We start from the raw sequence: 21,628 nt of genomic DNA, 5'->3' as shown, positions 1-21,628 counted from the left end.
AAAAAAAAAAAAAAAAAAAAAAGGCTCAAAACTTCCTCCACATTTGTGCTAAAATCTCTCCGAAGCCGGGGAGGAGGTGGGCACCTCCATCACCTCGTCACCCTGCACGTCCCAGGAGAGGCGGCTTTAGCAGCCGCTGCCGGGAGGGAGGCAAACACCCTGATTTTATTTCTGTGAAACGAGAAATCTGATCAGTCCGCAGAAGACTTACGCTCCTTCTTTATTCAATCAGCTACTGAAAATTTGCTGATTTTACAGGAGCCAGGGTTGTGCCAACGCGGGCAGAGGAACATTCCCCGCATCCCCCGGGATGAACAGTGCCAGCTTGGAATTTCAGAGCTATTTCTGTGACTCTCTGCGGGTTCTGCTCGCCTACACGGTGTCTGCCATCACTGCGACAGCCAAGGGAGCCCCTGCTGTCCCCCCTTTGCCCGCTCCCTGCCCCACCGGCACGGTGCCTGCCCCCCCCACAGCACCCACCTGCCCCTGCCTACCCTCCCTCAGCTGCCGGGGGGTGAAATGTGTTGAAAAATTCACATTTTTCAGCACAAATGTGGCGGTGCTTCTCGAGTGCAGCCCAGAGATGGCCCTGAGCCTTCATCCCCCCGGTCTCAGCAAATGGGCTGGGAAAGTGCTTTAACCAAAAGTCACGTGAGCTGAGCTACTGCTTTTGCCTTAAAAAATCACTTCTATCCCAAAGAGAGGCATTGATTTCTGCGCAGGAAGTGCCAGCCAGAGCAGGGCACACGAGCAGACAGGGAGGAGAACCTCATTATTGCAGAATTAGAGCACAAATGCAACCCAACCTTCCTGATGTAAAATCTCAGTGTGTGGCAACAGCAGCTCAGGTGGGGGGCCCTTGCTTCAGAACTTGGAGTTTTCCAATTCAGGGGTGATTGCTCCTTAAAAACCCTCATGAACATCCCTTCTCTGACCTGTGACTCTCACCCTCCCCGACTCCAGGCCCCCACAGACCCAGGACGTCCCTCCCATCCAGCGCCACATCAGGGGCACACGACTGTCAGGTGCACAAGATCTGCTGGAAAATCCAGGTTTCACGTAACTAATGCTCTGGAGTTTAACTGGAGCTCTCAAAACATGGAGTTATTTACTCCGTGGGTGCCACTCGGTGTGGGGCACAGCATCCCCACAGCATCCCCGCTCCCCGCCGGACCCAGACGCCGCTTTTCCACGTGCAGCCTCAGAGAGCCTCGAAGCCAAACAAGAACCTGTCTCTAACTATTGCCAAGATCCATTTGCTTTTGCTGGGTTTTATTAAACCCCTTCATCACAACAATATTTCCACCAAGCAGTGCTGTTCCTAACCCATTCCCTCAGCCAACGTGAGCCCCGGCTATGCTGCTAAGTGATTGGAACATGCTGTATATTTTTTTCCCCTTGAATAATCCATTGATTTTTATCTAGCAAACACAATGTATTTAATTCAAACTTGTTCCCCTCCTGGCTGCTCTAATTCCCACGGGCTCTCAAAGGGGAGACCATGTTTATTTATAAGATATCTATGGAGCTGCTTAGGAAAAGTATTTTCTTTAATTCGCATGTATTCATTCTCTTCCCCTTTCTGCCATATTCTCACATGTCCCAGGGCAAAACCAGTGCATGTGGTAGCAGTTTCCCAAATGACAATGCTTAACATATAAAAGCCAAGAACTACTTGGAAAGTAGTAAAAAGTCTTCTCTTTACATTGGGATTATACCTAAACCACAGCTGCTTAATTCCACGGGGCACAGTCTCTTTCCCTTGATGCAGGAAGCAGAAAAATCCAGGTTCATTAACATCATCTCCAAAAATCTGACTAACCAGAGCCCACCTCTCCCAGCTCTCAGCATCCAGAGGGGGGAAAAAACAACAAGCACATGCTACTTTTCCATCTCCTGCGCGAAACATCACGGCAACGGCACGGCATATTTCTGGTGCTGATACTGGGAAGCTAATCTCTCCTCCCCAGAAGGGCAGCGAGGCCTGGGCTGTATATGGTAACGCTGCGGGGGGCAGCCACTCGCCAGCCTCTCCCTTCCACCTCCCTCCCGTTCAGCGAGGGTCCGTGTCCCCGGGAGGGACGTGGGGCAGCCCGGCACAGCCGTGTGGCGGTGGCATAGCCCTGGGACGGGCACTGCAAGGTCTCAAATAGCTCCGGGGAGCGGGTGGAGAGCGGGGGAGCTGCCAAAAGGCAAACAGTGCAGGCAGCGGGGTCAGCGCTGGCCCCCGTCCCTGCTCCACGGCCAGCGCTGACACAGCACGGCCCAGAGGTGACACCCTGCCTCGACAAACTTTCTTTTCTGTGTCTTTTATTTCCTGCTGCACTTTGCACTCCCAAGCCTGCAGAACCTCTGCTCGCTCCTCCCCGCAAGGCTGCACCTTCCCCTCAACAACCTGCCCAAACCCAGCTCTGGTCCTGACGGACACGGTCACTGGGAGCCCATCACCCACGTGTGCCATCACCTCGTGCCCTGGGGATGCTCGGCCACGTCCACTGTTGGGGACACAACACCCCTCACCCCGGGTCAGTGGCTCTGACACCACGGGGACGGGCAGGGCAGTGACAGGGACCTGGAGTGGCACCCGCTGAGCCAGGCTGGGGGTGGCAAAGTGGACATCTCAGGGGGAGTATAAGGAGGTCCCACCTACTCATCCCTCCTACCTTACACGTCTCCCTTGGGATTTATTCCCCTTAGGAAATAAATTGGGATCGTGAAAAGGCAGTTTTCACACCGATCCCAAAGACAGCTGATGCTCAGCTCTCTTCAGCCTGGGAACAGAAAGTAGGGCAAGATACACCTCAGATTTAGGGCCTGGGTTTCATGTATTTCTGCTTTCTTTTTTCAGGGGATTTCTAGTGGTGGAATCGGGATAGTCCTTAAACAGGGGACTGAAAGGAAACCCATGGGACACCACGGGGACGGGCAGGGCAGTGACAGGGACCTGGAGTGGCACCCGCTGAGCCAGGCTGGGGGTGGCAAAGTGGACATCTCAGGGGGAGTATAAGGAGGTCCCACCTACTCATCCCTCCTACCTTACACGTCTCCCTTGGGATTTATTCCCCTTAGGAAATAAATTGGGATCGTGAAAAGGCAGTTTTCACACCGATCCCAAAGACAGCTGATGCTCAGCTCTCTTCAGCCTGGGAACAGAAAGTAGGGCAAGATACACCTCAGATTTAGGGCCTGGGTTTCATGTATTTCTGCTTTCTTTTTTCATGGGATTTCTAGTGGTGGAATCGGGATTGTCCTTAAACAAGGGACTGAAAGGAAACCCACGAACTGAGAGTCCAAATCATTCCCTGGGTCACGGGGAGAAAACCAGTAATTTGCAAAACTCAGCCCTAAAATGAGTAAGAGCCAAGTGTCCTTCTCTGCAGCCTCACTCCTGCTGCTGCTAACACGGGCTCTGCAGCATCTCCCACCTACGTCACACACACGAGAGATGCTGGGACAGGAGAGTGTCTGTTCTGAGGTGACGGGGGAGGCTCCTGCCCCCCCATTGCTGCCCCCCAGGACTCACCGTTATCGAAGACGGTCCCCGCCGTGAAGGAGAGCTCGGAGTCGTGCTCTGCTTTGCAGGCGTACAAAGCCCGGGCCTTCCGCAGCGGTGAGCTGTAAAAAAGAGAAAGAATTTATTGCTATAAAAAATCCTCCACTCACACACAGCAGCACTGCATCGCGGGGGGGGCCATGTAAGAGGTGCAGGTCGAAGAGGGGTCCAAGGACCTCTGCTGCTCTGCAAGGGTCTGAGGTCATGCTGCTCAGGGGAAGAGCGAGGAAGACACCAGAGGAGGCTGAAGGCTCTCAGGGATGAGCCCCCAGTCTGCAGATCCCAGTCTGAGCCCAGTGGGCACCACCAGGACCAGAGCCCAGGACCGGTGCCCACCCAGCTCCGAGCCAGGGGTCCCCAGGTGAGCTCCAGGTGCTGGACGGGAGAAGGACATCAGGAGCTGGAAGTGTTTTGTGGGTCTCTGAGGGGCCGTAACTGGGGGCAGCAGGATCCAGTAGTGACCCACTGCCCACCAGCCCCGCTCCTGCCCAGCCCAGCGCCCTCCCAGCGCGGCTGCCAACACGAGGAGAGCTCTGCGAGGAAGAATTAGTGCTTGGGGAAGGGCATTTCAACACAGAAAAACAAGCAGGTCCATGAAGAATTTCCTGCGCTTCTGTAGAGGCTGTACCTGAAGATAAAAAAGATTTAAGAACCATTAGATGTTAGTGGGGAAGTGCCAGCGTGCCCACGCTGCGGGGGAGGGAAGGAGAGCGGAGAGAGCCAGAAATGGAGCAGATCGCCAGCAGAAACGGGGAGGAAAGGAAGGAGCTCCAGAGCCCCCCAGCAACACGCAGGCACCCAGAGCCTGCCCTGGCACCTGCAGCCACCCTCCTGTCCTGCCATGGAGCCATGGAGCAAACCTGCCCAGATGCTGGCCCGTGAGACCAGTCTGCCCCAGCATGGCCGAGCAAAGTGATGGGAGAGCCCCCAGGAGCTGCTGGGGTAAGGAACAAGGTGTCACCATGTCCCACTTCAACCTTTTCACCAACTTTTATCATTCTGGCATCTTGAACTTCTTCTGCATTCTCCCTGAGCGAGCCCAGGGAAGCAGCACACAACAGTGCTTTGCCTCTACCCAGAACCCACAAACCAGGGGAGCTGGGAAGGGTTTGGGTTCTCCTGTGCAGACAGCCCCAAAGAGGAGGTCTCCCCTCTCCAAATTCCAGCTGGCCGACACGAGCAGCCACCAAACACTTAAAAACCAGGATGGGCAAACACTCTTCCTGCTCCAGAGAGGGTCCTTGGCTGCCGGGGAGGCACCGCTCACACACAGCGCATGGGGGAGACTCTCAGATGAAAAACAAAAGGTATTTTCGGGCTTACTACCTTGGAATTGTTAAAGCTGTTGTTTTTTCTCCCCCAAAATGACTTCTGCAGCCCCGCGGCCCCTGCTGCGACTGCCCCCATCAGAGCCCTGTGGGGGTTTCAGGGAAAAGGTTGGGTTTGTGCCTCCGAGCGTGGCACGAGGCCAGCAAAGCACTCAGGAGCTTCACCTCATGCCGTCTGGGGGGTGATGAGCCTCCCTGCCCCAGAGGAGGAAGGCTGCCTGGATGGCATGACGCCCTTGCCAGCCTTTGCAGACACGAAGCAAAACAAATAAAAGACCCCGAGGAGCCAGCAGCCGCGGCACAGGCGGCGTTTGCACGGCTGGAGGTGTGGGGACAGCTCGCTCGGTGCCACCAACAGACAGGTTTGACACGTCTCCCTCGGAGGAGGGACGGGTGTCCCTGCCGAGGGGCTGGGAGACACAATCCACCAGGGATGACGACGTCCTCCTGCTCCACAGCACCAGGGTGGGCTTGGGGGAGAGAAACCCCTCCCGAGGATTTCTCCACAGGCCAGAGATGATGGATCAGATGCCCCAGAGATGGATCAGATGCCCCAGAGGCAATGCTGCCCTGGCCTGAGCATCCCCTGGTACCCGCAGGTCCCAGACGCTGCCCATGGTGGGCTTGTGGCATGACAACATCACCAGTGCCAAAAGCCACGGGACCCCCAGGCGGTGCCAGTCCCTGCTGTGGAGTCTTGGGGGGCACAGGGGGATGTATGTCCTCCTGCTTGCCAGGCTGGTGGCCAGCACTGCCTGCCCTGCTGCTCCAGTGGCCCTCTGGACATCTTCTGTCCAGTAAGCAGGCATCTTCTGCCTGGCTGTAACTGATTGACTCCAGTGATGCCCAAGCGCTGGAGACACGGGCACTCAGCAGGCAAACATCTGTGCTGCCCCATGTTCTTTACCCTCCTCAGCTTCCAGATGAGAAAAGGAATTGGTCAGAAAATGAAGTATCACAGCGTTTTACAAAGGCTTGTTACCCCCCGCAGCAGCCGGGAAGGCAGCACCCTCTTACCTGTCTCCAGGAGGAGCAAAGTGAACCACGGGAGCTGAACTGGCCGGGAAAACCCACAGAAACCACCGAGCACCGCGAGGGTGAGGTGACCTCCCGGGGGCTCAACCCGGGTTCAAAGGGTCTCCCCTGGGACGGGGACCTTTGAAAGCTCCGCTCTTGCTCAGTGCAGATACTGGGGGAGCTTGCGCAGGATGCAAAGGGAAAAGGAAAGCCAAGTGGGGGAAAACCGAGTAAATCAAAACAGAAAATAGCAAAAGCAACAAGAAGCAAAGCGAGTTCTGCAACAGACCTGATGGGGGATGAGTCGCTGGACGTAGAGGAGGTGGGCATAGGACTTGATGGCGCGGAGAACATGGGCCAGGACGGTGAGAGGGGTGACGTTGGGCTTGGATTCTGAGGGCTGCAAGACATAACCAGATACCTCATCAACGTGCAACCACAGAAACAAACAGTAACCAAGAGACAGTCAGACGACATCCGACGATAGCGAGTGCCTTGGGAATATTCAGAGCATGAGACACAGCTACGAAATGAAGTGCCAGGACCTTGGGAAACGTTTCAAGGCCAGATCTGCATTTCTCTGGACAACAAGAGCTGGATCTTCCAATTGAGCCCGACACCCCGCGTGCAGAGAAGGGCTGTCTCGCCGCTGGCAACCCAGCCACTTACCTGCCTTGTTTTATTTCCCCCACTGCTGCCAGCAGTGCCCGATGGTGTCTGGAGGTTAGTGATGCCTGGGAGCAGCCTCCATCCCCCTTTTGTACGTCAGGTGTCACGGTGTCAGAGTCTGGGCCCCGATCCACGGTGCCCGGCCACCACCTCCTGTTTGCATTTCCAACCAGAGGGGCCGGGAGCCCGGAGAAGCTCCTTATCTCCAGGAGGGAGCCAGCCAGGGCTGGGGTTTCCATCCCACCCGAGGGCTGTGCTGGGACCCCAGGTCATTTAAACACCTTACATCAAGGTAACCATGGCTCTGGCCGTCCTTATGACTTCAGCACTATAAAAACTTCATTGATTTGGTTTTTTCCATGTTTTACATTGAAGAACTCTTTTCCTCCTCATGCAAACTGCCCTTGATTCCTCATGTTTCAGCTACGGCTGTCAACCGAAACTGAATCAAGTAAATGCATGCAGAAGTGAAGTGAGAAGTGTTTGGTTCCTTCGGAATGTTCGATTTAGGTCACCCTCAGGTTCACCAAAAAGCAATTATTGTTCTAAAACACCAATCTGAGTCAGATTAATTTTCTACTGTTTCCATGCTTACGGACTCATCCGTATTCTCTATCAGATTGTAACCTCTGTCCCTGATAAAACACCAGAAAAACCTCTCCCCACAGGGAATGCCTCTGTAAAACCAAGAAGTTTTGTAAAAGAAACACAATTTATGCTTTTTTCCCTGAGAGAGGGATGATACCTCTGATCACATGGTTCTGTGATGAGGTGTGGGTAGGGTGAGACCCCACAGGCAACCCCTGGGCCATCCCCACCGCCATCCTCATCCCCATCCTCATCTCCATCCCCATTCCCATCCCCATCCCCATCCCCAAGCTGGAGGCTCCTGAGGCAATGGGAAGGGAAGGGATTCGGGATGGGGAGGGCTCCAGAGCATGTGGCTCCTCAGCCCTACAGTAATGGGGATTTATGGGTCACACCAAGGACTTTGGAGGGAGGGAAAGGGGCACCACCAGGACTAACCACATGCCAGAGGCCAGCTCTTCATCTCTTCTTCCCCGTCCCAGGGAACTGGTATTTCTCGGAGGGGAAGGGGATGAAGTCGCTGAGCTGCTTCCTGACAGCAGCCAAGTAACTACGAGGAGGAGGGAAAGGCAGAGCCCTCCCTCTCAGCTCCCGCCTGTAAATATAACCTGTTCCAAATACCTGTTCAGGATTATAAAAACCTCTTCTAGATATGTTTAACTCAGATTTCCTCCTGTCACTGTGCACTGGGCAGTGATGTGCCTTCTTCACGCTTGAGGAGAAGCCTCCTGAGGAGCATGGCTTGGACCAGGAGCCACCTTGGGAAAAAAAAACCAACCTCCAAGAAGGATGAAGGTAACTCCTTCCCCTCCAAAACGATCAAAATGGGCAGCACCAGCACAGGCACAGAGGGACAGAGCGTGGGCAGCAGCCAGGGGAGCCAGTGCTGCCTCTTCAACCTTTAATAAAAAGATGAAGTCTCTGTAAAAAGGGTAATGGGCTGACCCATGATCATTCAATACCTGTTAGACCACAACGGTGGAAGATCATTGTTTCAGCCCTTCAGTTTCTGCTCCTTAGGCCCAGAATGAAATGTTTCTTACATTAACAGAGTAGAGAATATCACAAACATTTTTCTTCCATTTCAAGCTGAACATAAAACCTCAACCTCTATCATTTAAAACAAAAAGAACCAACCTTCCCCAACACCCAAGAGGGTCTCCAGGAAATATTTATGATTAATCTTGAATTTTGTCTTTCCTTGTAATTTTCTTCCTTTCAGCTTGAATTTAGCAGCTTTAGACTAAAATGCCACTCTTGGCACACCAGCTTCCCTCCAGCCCACGTGCCTGTGCCACCAACCCCCTGAAGCCTTCCTCGCCCACACCAGGCTCAGCTCGGGCTACCTGGGTCTTCCACCAGGGCCAGCACTGGCCAAGAGACCAGTGGCTCTGGCTGGCAGCTCCCATGTGCCCTTCCATGTGAGCACAGCTGGCAGCCAGCACTCTCTGGCATTCTCTGATGGTGACAACTCAAAATTGAAAGGATAGATCTGTGGATTTGGTCCAATTTCTAGGGGGAAAGTGCCACGTCATAAATATCACCACTGCAATGGCACCTAGAGGACACTGAAGAAGGTTAAATTGTTGGCTTGGGCTCCTCTGAGGTCCCTCTCTGCTTAAGGCCAAACTCTTGGCTTCTTTACCCCTTACAGAAGCCGTGTCACTGGATTCAACAGAAACCAATGATTTCCCTTTACAATTACGGGCAATACCTTTATTAGGTTAGAGGATTACATGCGGATAGAAATGGGATACAGCAACGCATCACAGCGGTAAAACAGGGAACGTTCACAGGCAGACTATTAACAGAAATCCTCCAAATGTTCTCCTAATAATTGTCACTATTTAAAAACAACCCTTTTTGCATCTTGCTGTCATCGAAATTGTCAGTCTTTTGAAAAATGAGCAATTACCTGTATTACCTAGTCTTTAACAAAGCTGTTAGACATTGGTACTTACCATATATTAAATCTATTTCCAACTTCAAACAGAAGGAGGTGCTGCAAAGACCACCAAGGTCAGCCCAAAATCGCAGGAGTTAACCCTTACAGCACCAGTTCTGGTTGCTTCTTTCTCCTTCTAGCAGGGGTAGTTGTCTGGCCATTCGTGATGATGTCCTACCTTCCCTTAACACAACCAGCTGTATAGCACATAGGGCAGGTAATTTTGCTTTATTTTCTCAGTGCACAAGCCTGCTTCTGCCCTCTAATGGAGAGAGCACGTTAGATGCATTTGAAGAGGTGGAGAGTGCTCTCCTCTGGGCAGCAGGAACGAGAACATGTCCCTCACTGTTAGTATTGCAAGAGGAACCAGTATTTAGGAAGCCAGAGCCCACTGGTTATAATACCTGTATGCGGTGTCCTCTGGCTCTACACAGCTAAGATACTATAACGAGCCTCCAAGATGCTAAATCTCTGCAGGGCAAATGGAATATGAATGCATGGGTTTCTCCCCTGGAAGGCAGAGGAACTCCTAGGTGTGCCTTTCATCTTACCACAGCCTCTCACCATCCAAGTAGCCTCCTCCACCCTGGTGACCTCAAAAAGCAGCAAATGCACGTTACCTGCTCCGTGCAAGGATTTTCTGTAGGCAAGGAGTGTTGCCTTGGGAAGCAGACCCAGCTCCAGCGGAGGTTCCTTTCCACTGAACCCTCTGCAAGGGCAGGATGAGTCCTAGGACAGCTTAGAGACACCTCCAGCCATCAGCCCATCTTCTCACTGGTTAGAAATCCAGCAGGCAGCAGCATCTAATGGGCCACAAAGGCCCCACACTGGGGTAGGAGAGAGCAAATAAAGGGCACAGCAACACCTTTCTCAAGGAGAAGCTTGGCCCATGGTCAAGGTGGGCCTTGGAGAAGGTGATGAGATGGCAACCAAAACGTGGCTGGGCTTGTGCCCCCTGAGAGTTGCCAACAACACCTGGAGCTCTCCTGACGTAGCTGCCACCACCTCTGTGGGCAGCGGGGTCTGAGTGCATGAGGCCATCTCCTAGGCTGGCCACCACCTCCACTACTGACCCCAGGTCCTCCTCGCTGTGTGACGGAAGGAATATCCCACCGCCCAGTGCTCCGGGACTAGAAATTCCCAACGCACTTTTTGAGATGAAATCATTTTAAAGGAATGCAGCTCTCACTACTCATAAAGTCAGCTCTGTCATCGCTCCACCAACTGCACCCTCTGCTACGCTAATTACACTGCGCAATGCAATCAGTGCGATTCTCAGAGAAGAGAGTTATTTCTGGGATTTTGCAGTAAAAAAGCCTTACAGCAAGAACCAGCACGCGGGCCGGCCTCTATCTAAGAAGCTATCGATAATTTTGAGCAGGATTTTGGTGCCTTTGGATCCTTGGTGGCAAAGAAATCACTCTTTGCACCCACCAAAACAATGGAGAGAACTATTAAGTAAGGACAGCATGTGGATTTTAAAGCATGAAGACCATCCTGTTTCAATCCGGTTGGTCCCGGAGGAGATGAACGTGGTCCCGCGATGATGGTGCCGCCCCTGGGCAGCCTCACCGTCCTGCTCCGCCACTCTTCCCACCACGGTTCCTCAAGAAGAACAGATGGATGTCGCAGGACCCGGCCTCAGCTGCTCCTCCCGGCGCCTACAGGCTGCGGGGGCTCGATGGGCACGAAGGGTTCATCTCCCTTCCGTGAAACACGGGTATTTATTTTCAAAGATACTGCTTGAGTATCACCTTTCTGAGCTGATGTGACGGCCAGACCCGAGTCCTGCCTCGCCGGAGAAGCCAGTGCCCGCGAGCGAACGGCCTGTTCTGAGGTCTCTGCGTTTTGGAAAAGGGTTTTCTTGTAGGATCCAATTTCCTTTCTGTTTCTCATGGCAAGAGCAGAGGTGGTGAGAGGCTTTGGGGAAATGTTGGCTGCTGCCCGCTTTCAGTTCTGCCTGCAGAAAGCAAATGTCATCTGGAGTTTTTTTTTTTTTTTTTTTCTTAATCCATGCGGAGCGGGAGAGGAGAATGGCACGGCGCAGCTGAGGAGGGGTATGTTGCCAGCAAGGTCCGCGTTGACCTTTGTGATGCTCGTTGTTGTGTGTGGGAGGAAGCAAATGTCATCTGGTTTTTTTTTTTTTTTTTTTTCCTTCTTCTTACTCTGGAGGACTTTGCGAGGGGTTCTGCCTGCTGGGTGCACAGTGGGAAACAAAACAGAGAGAAAAAATGCTAAGAACCAAAAATACCAGGAGCAGGAAACACCGAAGCGGCTAAAATCAGAGTCTTCAGCAGCAGGTGGGGACTCTTCCCCAGGAGAAGCAGCAGAGGGAACTCCTCCAGTCTGGAGCCCAGCATCTCCCGAGGCTTTGGCCTTTCCTGCCGGTCCGTGCCCCTCGGAACAGCCCCCGGGACCCACAGCCCAGGGAGGAGGCTCCACCACAGGGTGCAGGAAGATGTTGTGTAGCCACCATCAGCCCCCCTGTGCCTTCAACCGCCCTTGGGAATCCCACTCTTCCAGCCAACTCCTCTGCCCAGGAATGTCTTTAGGATCACGCTGCTCCTCCCCACCTCCTGCTGCACCCACTGCCCGGCCCTTCTCATCCGGGGCTTGCTGCCCCAACATGGGAAAAGAGCAACAATTCTTGTTTCCAGACTCTGGTCTCCAGTTGCTGTAGCTAAAAAAAAAAAATATCTCTTTTTCTAGTCCCTTCTCATAACCTGCCTCTTTTCAACTCCTCTTGCTCTGCGATGTCCCTCCCCAGGCTGCCCCTGGCGCTCTCTCCACCCAGCTCAGGTCCTCAAGGCATTTACGGGTCTGAAGGGTCGTTCTCAGCAGGGTTTCCAGACAACTTCTGCTGCTTTGTTCTCCCAGCCCAGAGGACACCAGTTCCACTTCAAAAACGTTTACAACTTGCTGTTTGTTTTTTTGTGGAACTCGAGGCTATCTCAACATCTAACAGCCATGAATGGGCACAGTCTCCTGAGGAGTTAAAGCCCTTTCATGAAATCACCTCAAGAATAAATAAATATATTTCCATTCTGACAGTGTGGATACCTGACTGCACTAAAATGCATCAAGAACCATCCAACCCTTTATCTCCTGATCCGTTCCTCTAAAACAAAGCTGCAGAACACAGGGCTCCTCTCAAAGCTAACCAGAAAAAATGATTATAGCATCATTGAACGCCGGGGCACTTGGCCTTGCGTTGGCAAAGGTTAAGCCCAGTGGCATGGCTCTGTTGGCTGAGCGAGATGGGAGGCAGCCTTGAGATGAGAAGCTCATGAAGTTCATGCAACGCTGCCTGTCCCAGCAAAGCTCAGGGAGCAGATGGATGGGCTCAAGCAAGCGGTTCCCAGGCACCGGCCGCGGTGCAGGTTAGTGATGGCACCACACACGACCCCGGGCGTCACCGTTACCTCACAGGGCTTCAGGTGGGCAGGGTTCTTCCTCTCTTTGGCACTTTAAGTGCAAGAAAAATGATGCTAAAACTCTCTCCAGTGTTACTCTCTCATCTTGCTGTGCAACCATTCAGGTGGAAAATAATGACACGCTTAGGAAAATAAGCGGCCAAAACGCACTGTGGTCAACATCACCTGACCAGAGGTCCAGAAAAGTTCACCTTCCTCAGCACGGACTTTCCCACATCTCCATTTCTTAGCTCCTCTGTCTCCATGAGCACAGATTACAGGATCTTCTTTTGGATAATATGGACATGTCCCTCTTTGCAATGCTGAAGATACCCAGCACATTGGCTTGTCCTGGCACTTTGCTGCTTGGCTTATTTCCCACATGGAGAAATATTTCCCCGCTTTAGTAATTTCATGAACAACCTAAAAGCTTTTCCACTTGAATAAAAGAGAGAATGGGAAGAGTTCTGACTTTGAGAAGGAGAGCTGGAGTTTTTGTTGTCCCACTTAGTAGACATTTCCATTTCCAAATACAGACAAGATGACGCTTGATGTTTCAAAGGGATGCAATGACCTTGCTGCTGTGGTAGAGCCTTGTGGTGTGAAGCTGAGAGGCTGGTGTTAATGCTGGAGAGAGGCTGAATGAATAAGCAAAGAATCAGCAATGGGTGCGTTTTCAGCATGAGTAAGCTCTGGAGGCACTGGGGAAAGGGAGCTCGCCGGGCTGGTGGGTGGGTGTCCTCCCCATCGGGTGGGATCCGGGCGATGGGAGCATCGTGCCATCTTAATATGGAACAGCATTTCATCAGCAGTCATTTATAACAGCCAGTTACCAACCCATCAGTCACTGCTCTTCATTACAGAAACATCCTACCAGCACTGGAAATGGGAGAACTGGGGCAGGGCAGTGGGACGGGGGCAACCACGGGTCCCCGCTAAGGTGTCTCCAGGTCCTTCCCAGCACCCAGCCTGGACACGACACCTTCTGCCCAGCTCCACCGCCTCTCAGCAGCTGTATTTTCTGTATTTTCTGCTCCATTAATAACCCCCTCCCTGCTCCCTCGCTGCTCAAAAGGCTCTCGGCAGACTGAAAATCAAGCTGGCGGATTTTTATGTTGAAGCAAGTGCTTTCAGACCATATTAAATCTCTTAATTATTAATAGAGAAGTTGTAATGTGCCAGTAGGAAGCCAAACAACAGTTTTGGAGGGAAGTGTTGGTAAATCAGGAGCCAGCATCTTAGTCACATCTTTTCCACCGCGCCACTGCTTCTAACACATGAGGTAATTCTGCAAGTCTGGCTGCATTAGTCACCAACAAATTGCATTCACAATTAAGGAGAACTCAACAGTCCTCCAGAAACCTCTCATTTTTCGCTGGCATTCAATCCACTGCCATCTTACGTCCCCCAGAAAAAGAAAACTCTCCCATCTGCCACCCCGGCAACCGTATGGGATTCTTGGAAAATGAAGGCAATTAAAGTTCCCTGGGGGATCACAGCTCCCAGATCGGCTTGGGGTGGGCGGTGGGGGGGTGTTTGGGAGGATCAAATATTTGAGGTAAACACCTCCTGTGCAGGGGGCAGCCCTGCCTCGCTGCTCGGGGGGGGTTGCCAACCATAAAAGCAGCTCCTGACGCAGCAGAGGGTGCCCAGGGGCGGTGGGAGCTGCAGGAACAGTGACCCACACACTCTCAGACTTTAAACATGAGCCCCCCCCCAAAAAAAAAATAAAGTGGAAACAGCAACAGAGGTCCAGCATCATGGGACCAGCGGCAGCAACACCCCACCCCCCCCCAACCCCCAAGCTGTTACTGTCCGCACTCCGAAGGAAGAAAAGTTTCTTTGACTTTTTAAGCAATTTCTGGAAATGGTCAGAAAAGCTGCTCCACACCGTAAAAAATCCATTCCTGGCTCAGCAATCTGCCGCGCATAATTCCAGAGAAGGCCCTTTCCAGACCCAAATCCTAACAAAAAACAAAGGGCGTTTATTGAAGCCTTCATCAGCACCACGAGCTAAAAACTCTTAGTTTTGTATTGTGCAAACACTCTTCACGCAGTGTGAAGAGCTAACACCTGCCCACAGAAGTCACACGCGTTGGGAAAAACAATGAGGATTATTTTGGCCTGTAAAAGTGATTTGAGAATAATGGGTGAGTAAAGTCACCGCATAATAATTTTATGCATTTACTTGATTTGCCTGATTTCCTTCTGTATATTTGTTCTTGTACGGCTTTGTTTTGCAAGTATTCTGCAAACCCCAGTTACAGGGGGCTGATCTCACCATTTCACTCCAAAACCCAATCCCCACAGTCCTGAGCGGATCCAATTTGATCGTATTTACCAAGAGAAGATCCGGTTTTGTTCTTTTCTTTCTTTTTTTCATCTTTTTTTTTTTTTTTCACTCAAAAAGCCCAAGCTTTGTAATAACATTTTTGCCTCATTAGCAAAATCATCCTCCTCCTCCTCCAGTTGCACGTCCCCTCCCAGTGCAGCCCAGTCCAACCCTCCCAGTTTACTGGCCCGACCTCAGCTCCTCTGCCAGCCATCCAGCTGCGAACGGAGCCTCCTCTCCCTTCCCATTCACCAAACACAGCAAACACCAGTGCACTCAACTCGCTTCTTTTCTTGGTTGGCTGTTTTTTCACTGCTATTTGTAAGACTCCAAGCGTCCCCACTCCCACGGCAGCGCCCGGAGCTCCCGAGGTGTCCGGGGAGGACCCCAGGAGGTCCCTGACCCAACCTCCTGCTCAAGCCGAGGTGGCTGAGACTGGGGCAGGAGGATCCATGGGCACTTGGAAACCTCCGAGGATGGAGACCACCTTAGTGTGACCCCACGTCACGTGGAAGAGCCTGGCTCTTGGGAGAGACCTGAAAAACACTTTTTCTCACATCAAACACAACTAAAGCCGCAGAAAGACACATAATTTTAAGTCCCTCAGGCTGCCATACTTAAAAGCTGTAGATATTCTGGACAGAGGTGATTAGTTGGCGATGTTGTTTGGAGCAGCAGCACGGGCTGGAAGAGCCCCAACCCCCCCGTGGGCCCCAGGCTTTGTCAGACAGAGACCTCTGGGCCATCCAGCTCAGGTGAACGTCCCTGCACCAACCCAGAGGCACCTCCTCCAAATCACAGCACAGCACTCGGGGAGGGTGGGCGATTTTTCCATAGCATCCTAGAGTGGTTTGGGTGGGAAGGGACCTCAAAGCCCATCCCGTCCCACCCCCTGCCCTGGGCAGGGACACCTCCCACCACACCAGGTTGCTCCAAGCCCCCTCCTCTGCAGAGTTTGTGTTTTTCCAAGCGCGGGTGCAGACAACAACGAAAGATGCGACGCTGCTCCTTTCCCCCCCCGGCCCCCCAGCACCATCTCCTTCACCATCACCCAGCAAGGCCAGCCAGGGATCCACAGGTGGCTTCCAACCCAGCCGTCCTCGCCGGGGCCGGTTGCCACCGTGGCCAGGTGCCGGCAGGCGGGGGGCCGAGGCGGGGGGAGCGATGCCAGCGCGCGGGGGCGGGCGGATAATTGGCGGCGGTTCTTATGCTACTGATAATTTCCCAGCTTAGCACAGCCCTGTCAACAGTGTCTGCGGAGCCGCCCGGGCACGGCCACGGCGCAGCTGGACGGGAAGGGCACCAGGGCAAATTAATCGGGCGGCAGGATCCCTGACGGCGGCAGAAAGGACGGGGGGGATTGGGTTACCTCCGTTTGAGGCTGAAGTGGTGGCGTTACAGCCCCGGCTAATTTATGAAGTTAATTAGGCACAAGGATCTTCTTTCAGAGGGAGACAGGATGTCTTTGTGAGCCAGCAGCCCTGTTTGCCTCCTGCCCCTTTCGGGGGGGGGGGAAATTGTGGGCTTTTCGCTGGGAAATGGGATGGGGGGAGTGGAGGGGGGTGCCCCCGAGGTGGTCCCCATCTGAACCCCGCTCACGCGCCCGCCCCGGCCCATTCACAGCCCCGGCTGCCGGGAGACCGGGGAGATTTGGGAGGTTTTCAGCATTTTCAGTGCCTGTGTGGTTGGGCTGGGAAGTGGCGCTGCCTTCGGAAAACACTCCCACATTCGTCAAAAGGCTTTCACGAGGCAGAGCCCGGGCGACATCCTCGGCTCTGAATTAAACCTGCCTGCAGAGAGAGGAACCAAAGAATGCCTTCGGCCGTTTCTTTAAAATATTTTGACTGTGGTGACATTTATAGGTGGCAGAAAGACCTAATTTACTATCATTGTGCTTTCAGCAGTCTCAATAAAAATTTTGGCGAGGCTCACGCTTGAGAGATGCTGCCCAAAAGAAAACTCAGCTGCAGAGTGAGCTGGGGGGGAGGGATGTGGAGCCGGGATGCAGGGGCTGAGCAGGAGCTGCACGGCAGCCACGGAGCAAAACGCACCCCGGGACCCAAAATCAAAGGGATCTGGAGGAGGGGGACGGCAGGATGGAGAGGAGAGAGCCAAAAAGAAAGGGCTGGGCAGCGAGTCTGAGATGGGCACATCAGCTCCTGACAAAATAGAGCCTATTCTGCTGCTGCCCCGGGGAAGGCTTTGTTGTAGCATCTTTGATTCCTGCATCCATTTCCCCACAATGGCCTTAATGTATTTTCAAATACGGCTTTATTTGAAAGTAAAATTTCCATTAGCCAATATTTGTCTGAAGCAGTTTCTTTGAAGAAAATACTGCTATGCGGCTATCTCCACACTAATTACATGAATTAAGAAAGCAATGAAAGCGCAATGTCTGTATTTTTCTTTCCCGGGCTTTCAAGAAAGCTGTCTTTTAAAGCCGCTGAAGTTTAAGGCGCTTGTTGAGCTCTCTTGGAGGGGGATCTAATTTAATTCAGTTTGCGAGAAGCACCCTCAGCTGTTCCCGGGGCAGCTCAGACAAACGGAGCGGGGCTGCCCAAAGGCAGCAGCTTCTGCAAAGTCTCCCGAGAGGCTGCGGGCGGTGGGAGTCAGGCTCTGAAAAGGCTGTCTGTCTGTCTGTCCGTCCGTCCACCCCCCCATCCGTCCGTCCACCCCACTGTCTTTTAAAGCCGCTGAAGTTTAAGGCGCTTGTTGAGCTCTCTTGGAGGGGGATCTAATTTAATTCAGTTTGCGAGAAGCACCCTCAGCTGTTCCCGGGGCAGCTCAGACAAACGGAGCGGGGCTGCCCAAAGGCAGCAGCTTCTGCAAAGTCTCCCGAGAGGCTGCGGGCGGTGGGAGTCAGGCTCTGAAAAGGCTGTCTGTCTGTCCGTCCACCCCCCCGTCCGTCCGTCCACCCCGGCAGCAGCAGCCCCGTGGGGACACCGAGCAGCAGACTCTGAGCCCCCCATAACTCCTTCCTGCCCAGAAAGGGCAAAGAGGCGCCTGGACCCCTTAGGAAAAGGGCCCTTTGCCCCACAAATTACCTTTGTTTTAATGGATGAGCCTGGAGAAAATATTTTGACGTATGACTACTAGTTCATATGGGGTTAGCCACAGAACTGGAGACTTATTTTATGAGAATATTTGGCTTAATTTTCAAGTTCAATTTGCGGAAAGTTTCTAGACCAAGAGCCAACTGAGAAGTGAAAGAGCTAAGGCTCTGAGAACTTGTTATGCCAAACTCTGGGGGATATGAAAAGCCCACACAGCAGAAAAACAGATAAACCATCCGGCTTTGACCTTTTCCTTCTGTGAGCCCAACGCAAGGAGCAGAGGTGCCGGGGGAGCTGGCGGCCCTTCGGTGTTGGGCTTTTCCTCTCAGCCAAACAGCCTGGAATAACAGATGGAAGTTTGTCGTTTCCCTCTGCCCTCCCCAAACAACATCACGGCTCTGGAGGCCTGCGAGCATCGCTCTTTTTCACAGATCTCAAAATACCTTATACTTCTTACCTTTTGAAGCTTACAGATGCTTCAAAAATAAATCCAGGATTATTTAAGCACGACACAGGAAAGAATTATGAAATATATACATATACATATACATGTATTTATATGCAAGGTTTAGAATGTATTGCCATACAGGAAAGAATTATGAAATATATACATATACATGTATTTATACGCAAGGTTTAGAACGTATTGCCACCAGCAACTGAGCCTGGAGTATATTTATCTGCAGAGTCTACTGAGTACGCAGATGGAAGTTTGTTGTTTCCCTCTGCCCTCCCCAAACAACATCACGGCTCTGGAGGCCTGTGAGCATCGCTCTTTTTCACAGATCTCAAAATACCTTATACTTCTTACCTTTTGAAGCTTACAGATGCTTCAAAAATAAATCCAGGATTATTTAAGCACGACACAGGAAAGAATTATGAAATATATACATATACATATACATGTATTTATATGCAAGGTTTAGAATGTATTGCCATCAGCAACTGAGCCTGGAGTATATTTATCTGCAGAGTCTACTGAGTACGCTGCCTGTGCTCCGCACGGAACAGGTTTGGAGATGTTTGCCAGGCCCTTGAATCACTGAAGTTTATGGAGCTTTCAGGCTGCAGGCACAATCTGGGACTCACAAGCTAAAACTGCCTTAGAAAAAACAAACATACAGACACCCTTACAACAGTCTGCACCAAAGAGAGAGAAAAAAAAAAAGAAAAAGTCATAAGATATTTTGAAAATTATGTCATCTGGAATAAGTCAAGCAACAGACTGGGAATTTTAGGATCTTTTCTCAAATAAGAAAACTGGGAGATAGGCGGTTTCTGGTTTAAAGTGTAAATAATCTCTAATCCCTTGAGCACGAAGCCAACCCCATGTCTAAAATACAAAATGCAAGACCCCAGAGACGTCTGCAGAAACCCCCCTGCCTTGCCCGGCGCAGAGAAACACCCCTGGGTCCCCCAGCAGATAACCGGGGTGGGAACCTGCCTTTGCTGGCTGAAATATCTGCTTTTTTGTTGCAGAAATTTGGCATTTTCCCCTCTCCCCGGGTCCCAGCCCACCCTGCAGAGCCGCCACCACCAGCCTCTGCAGCAAACTCGGTGTTCTGCACAAACCCTCACACTTCATTCTTGCTGTGGTGTCCCCAGTCCTGCTCTCGTAGCCTTCGACTATTTCCCATGACCCCGAACCGGAGAGGAAACTATTGCATTTGGGGGAACTTCACCCCAATCTCCATCAAACACAGGTTGATGTTCTGCTACCGAGGGGCAGTTCCATGGCTGAGAACCTCTGCTCCTCCAGCCGGGATGATGTGCAGACCTGTCAGGGGTGTCCCCATCTCCATGTGCCTTGTGGCACCACCTCACACCTCTGGCAGGAGACGCAAATGATGCAAAACCCAACCAGCCCCACCAGGAGAGAGGGAAAGACAAAAATAATTGTGTATCATGACACTGCTTGGAAGGCAACGCTTCAAGCAGCAATTTCCCTGGGGACCCGGGGTTGGGGACCACCCAGGCCACCTCTCCCACCAGCCCCGGGCCACCCTGACCCCACTGGGACCACAAACACCGAGGGTGAAACCCCCAGTGCCAAGGTATGGCCGCAGTTGGGAACAGGTCTGCTCCTCTTAAAAATAAAATTAGATAAGGCTTTTCCAGAGGAGCTGCGATTATGAGATTTTACCTAATCCCTAAAAAATGCCATTTTTTTTTTTGTTCGGCAGCCAGAGGAGCCGCCCCTCGAGGCCGGCCTTTGCCATTAAAGCCCAGATTAGGCAAAAGCCCAGGGTTTCGGGGTCTGGGCTGAGCCCTGCGTGGCGGCACAGAGCAGGGCTGGTGGGGGACACTGCTCTCCGGCCCAAGCAGCCCCCCAGGAGGCAGCGCTCAGGGTCTAATCCCCCCAAGGAAGGGCAGCGAGGAGGGTCCCAGGGGGACCCCAGCCCTGAGCCCCTGGCCCCGCCAACGCCTCTCCCGCCTCTTGGCTTTCTCCGGAGCCGTGGTGGCTCCTGGCCAGCCGGCCACAATGCCGTGGAAGGAAGAAGTAACAGCTTTGTTTTGCCCAAAGCCTTGCAATTAATCAAGTTCCTATTTCCTCATGGTCCCGCTTTATCTTCCCCAAGCACCCCGGGCAGTTTGTAGCCCCACGAAAGGCTCCAGCCACCCCTGCGCCTGCCACAAGGTTTGCTTTGCAATTTCATACGATCTGAGAGAACCAGAAAATGAAGCTAAAGTAAAAAGAAACGTCTTTTCTAAGGCAAGCATGGCGAAGATGGCATTAAGAGTCTGATGCAGTGCAGGAACCCCCTGCGCAGGGTGGTGGCCCCAACCCTGCTGGCTGCCATCCCCTGGGCACCAGCTCTCCCACCCAGGAGGAAGAGGACCCCTCTGAGCACAAATTACCCCATTTTTATAGCGACACACGTCAATACAAAAACCCCGTACACTTTCCCAGCCTTTTTCCAAATCACAAGTGGGGCTGAAGTCTGGGGTGGGAGGAGAGCGGGTAAGAATCCAGGTTTCTCAGGGACAGGAGCACTTCATTTGTGAGAAAATTTCTTAAACAGAAGTCCCAGAGATGCCATTTCAGAGGGACATTCCCAAAGTGGCTGCCGGGAAGGCAGGATGAGGGTGGGACCCGCTCCTGCACCTCCTGCACCTCTAATTGCCGTTATTCCCCGGGAATATAAACAACACAAGCAAAATAAGAGAGAGCCACGACACCCTCTGCAAAACAAGGGCAGGCGAGCAAGAGGGAGAGGAACTGCAGAGGTCGGGCGGGTTAAGGGCTTGTTCCTGACACATCACAGCCTGCTCCGGAGGGCAGGGGCAGAGATGCCTGCTCTCCTCCTGCCTTCTCTCCTCCTGCCCATTCCCTCCTGCCCCCTCCACCCAGCTCACCCCCACCAAGGGGCACTGCATCACCAGCTCCCCTGCGATATTCAGGGCAGATCCCCAGTTGATGGTCTCTACATGGTCTTACATTAATCTATAGATAATTTTTTTTCCCTTTTAAAAGCACTGCAGAGTTCCTATCTCCTGAGCCTTATTCATCCTTACAACGGGCAACACACTTATATGGAAAACACAGCTGGAAACCACGAAGCGCATCGGTCCCGCACCTCACTTACAGCGTTTGATAACAAGGAAGGGATTATCTCAGAAATGCTCTGCCCTATAAGCCTGACCTCCAAGAAACACTGCTGCAGAAGGAAACAGAAGCTCAAAAATTCCCCGTCTAGTCCCCGCTGGGAAGCTCCTCCACCCCCTGGCA

The 21,628-nt window shown here is 52.5% G+C and overlaps 1 protein-coding gene across 6 annotated transcripts in view; it reads right to left on the bottom strand.

The window, feature by feature from the left end:
• The window catches only part of ARHGAP26 (Rho GTPase activating protein 26), a 130,873-nt gene that overhangs the window by 6,387 nt on the left and 102,858 nt on the right, over window positions 1-21,628 (bottom strand). For 3 of the 6 annotated variants that reach the window (XM_014948075.1, XM_014948074.1, XM_014948077.1), the window contains 2 exons: window positions 6,188-6,298; window positions 3,524-3,615 (listed from right to left, as the gene is read on the bottom strand). In XM_014948075.1, the coding sequence (XP_014803561.1) occupies window positions 3,524-3,615; window positions 6,188-6,298 (203 nt within the window). Of the gene's footprint in view, window positions 1-3,523; window positions 3,616-6,187; window positions 6,299-11,217; window positions 11,296-21,628 lie in introns of those variants that run through there. The other 3 variants (XM_014948076.1, XM_014948078.1, XM_014948079.1) reach the window with 3 other exon arrangements.

This window comes from Calidris pugnax, unplaced genomic scaffold (genome assembly GCF_001431845.1).
Source record: "Calidris pugnax isolate Ruff unplaced genomic scaffold, ASM143184v1 scaffold27, whole genome shotgun sequence".
Lineage (NCBI taxonomy): Eukaryota > Metazoa > Chordata > Aves > Charadriiformes > Scolopacidae > Calidris > Calidris pugnax.
This window is presented reverse-complemented; position numbering and strand designations above follow the sequence as displayed.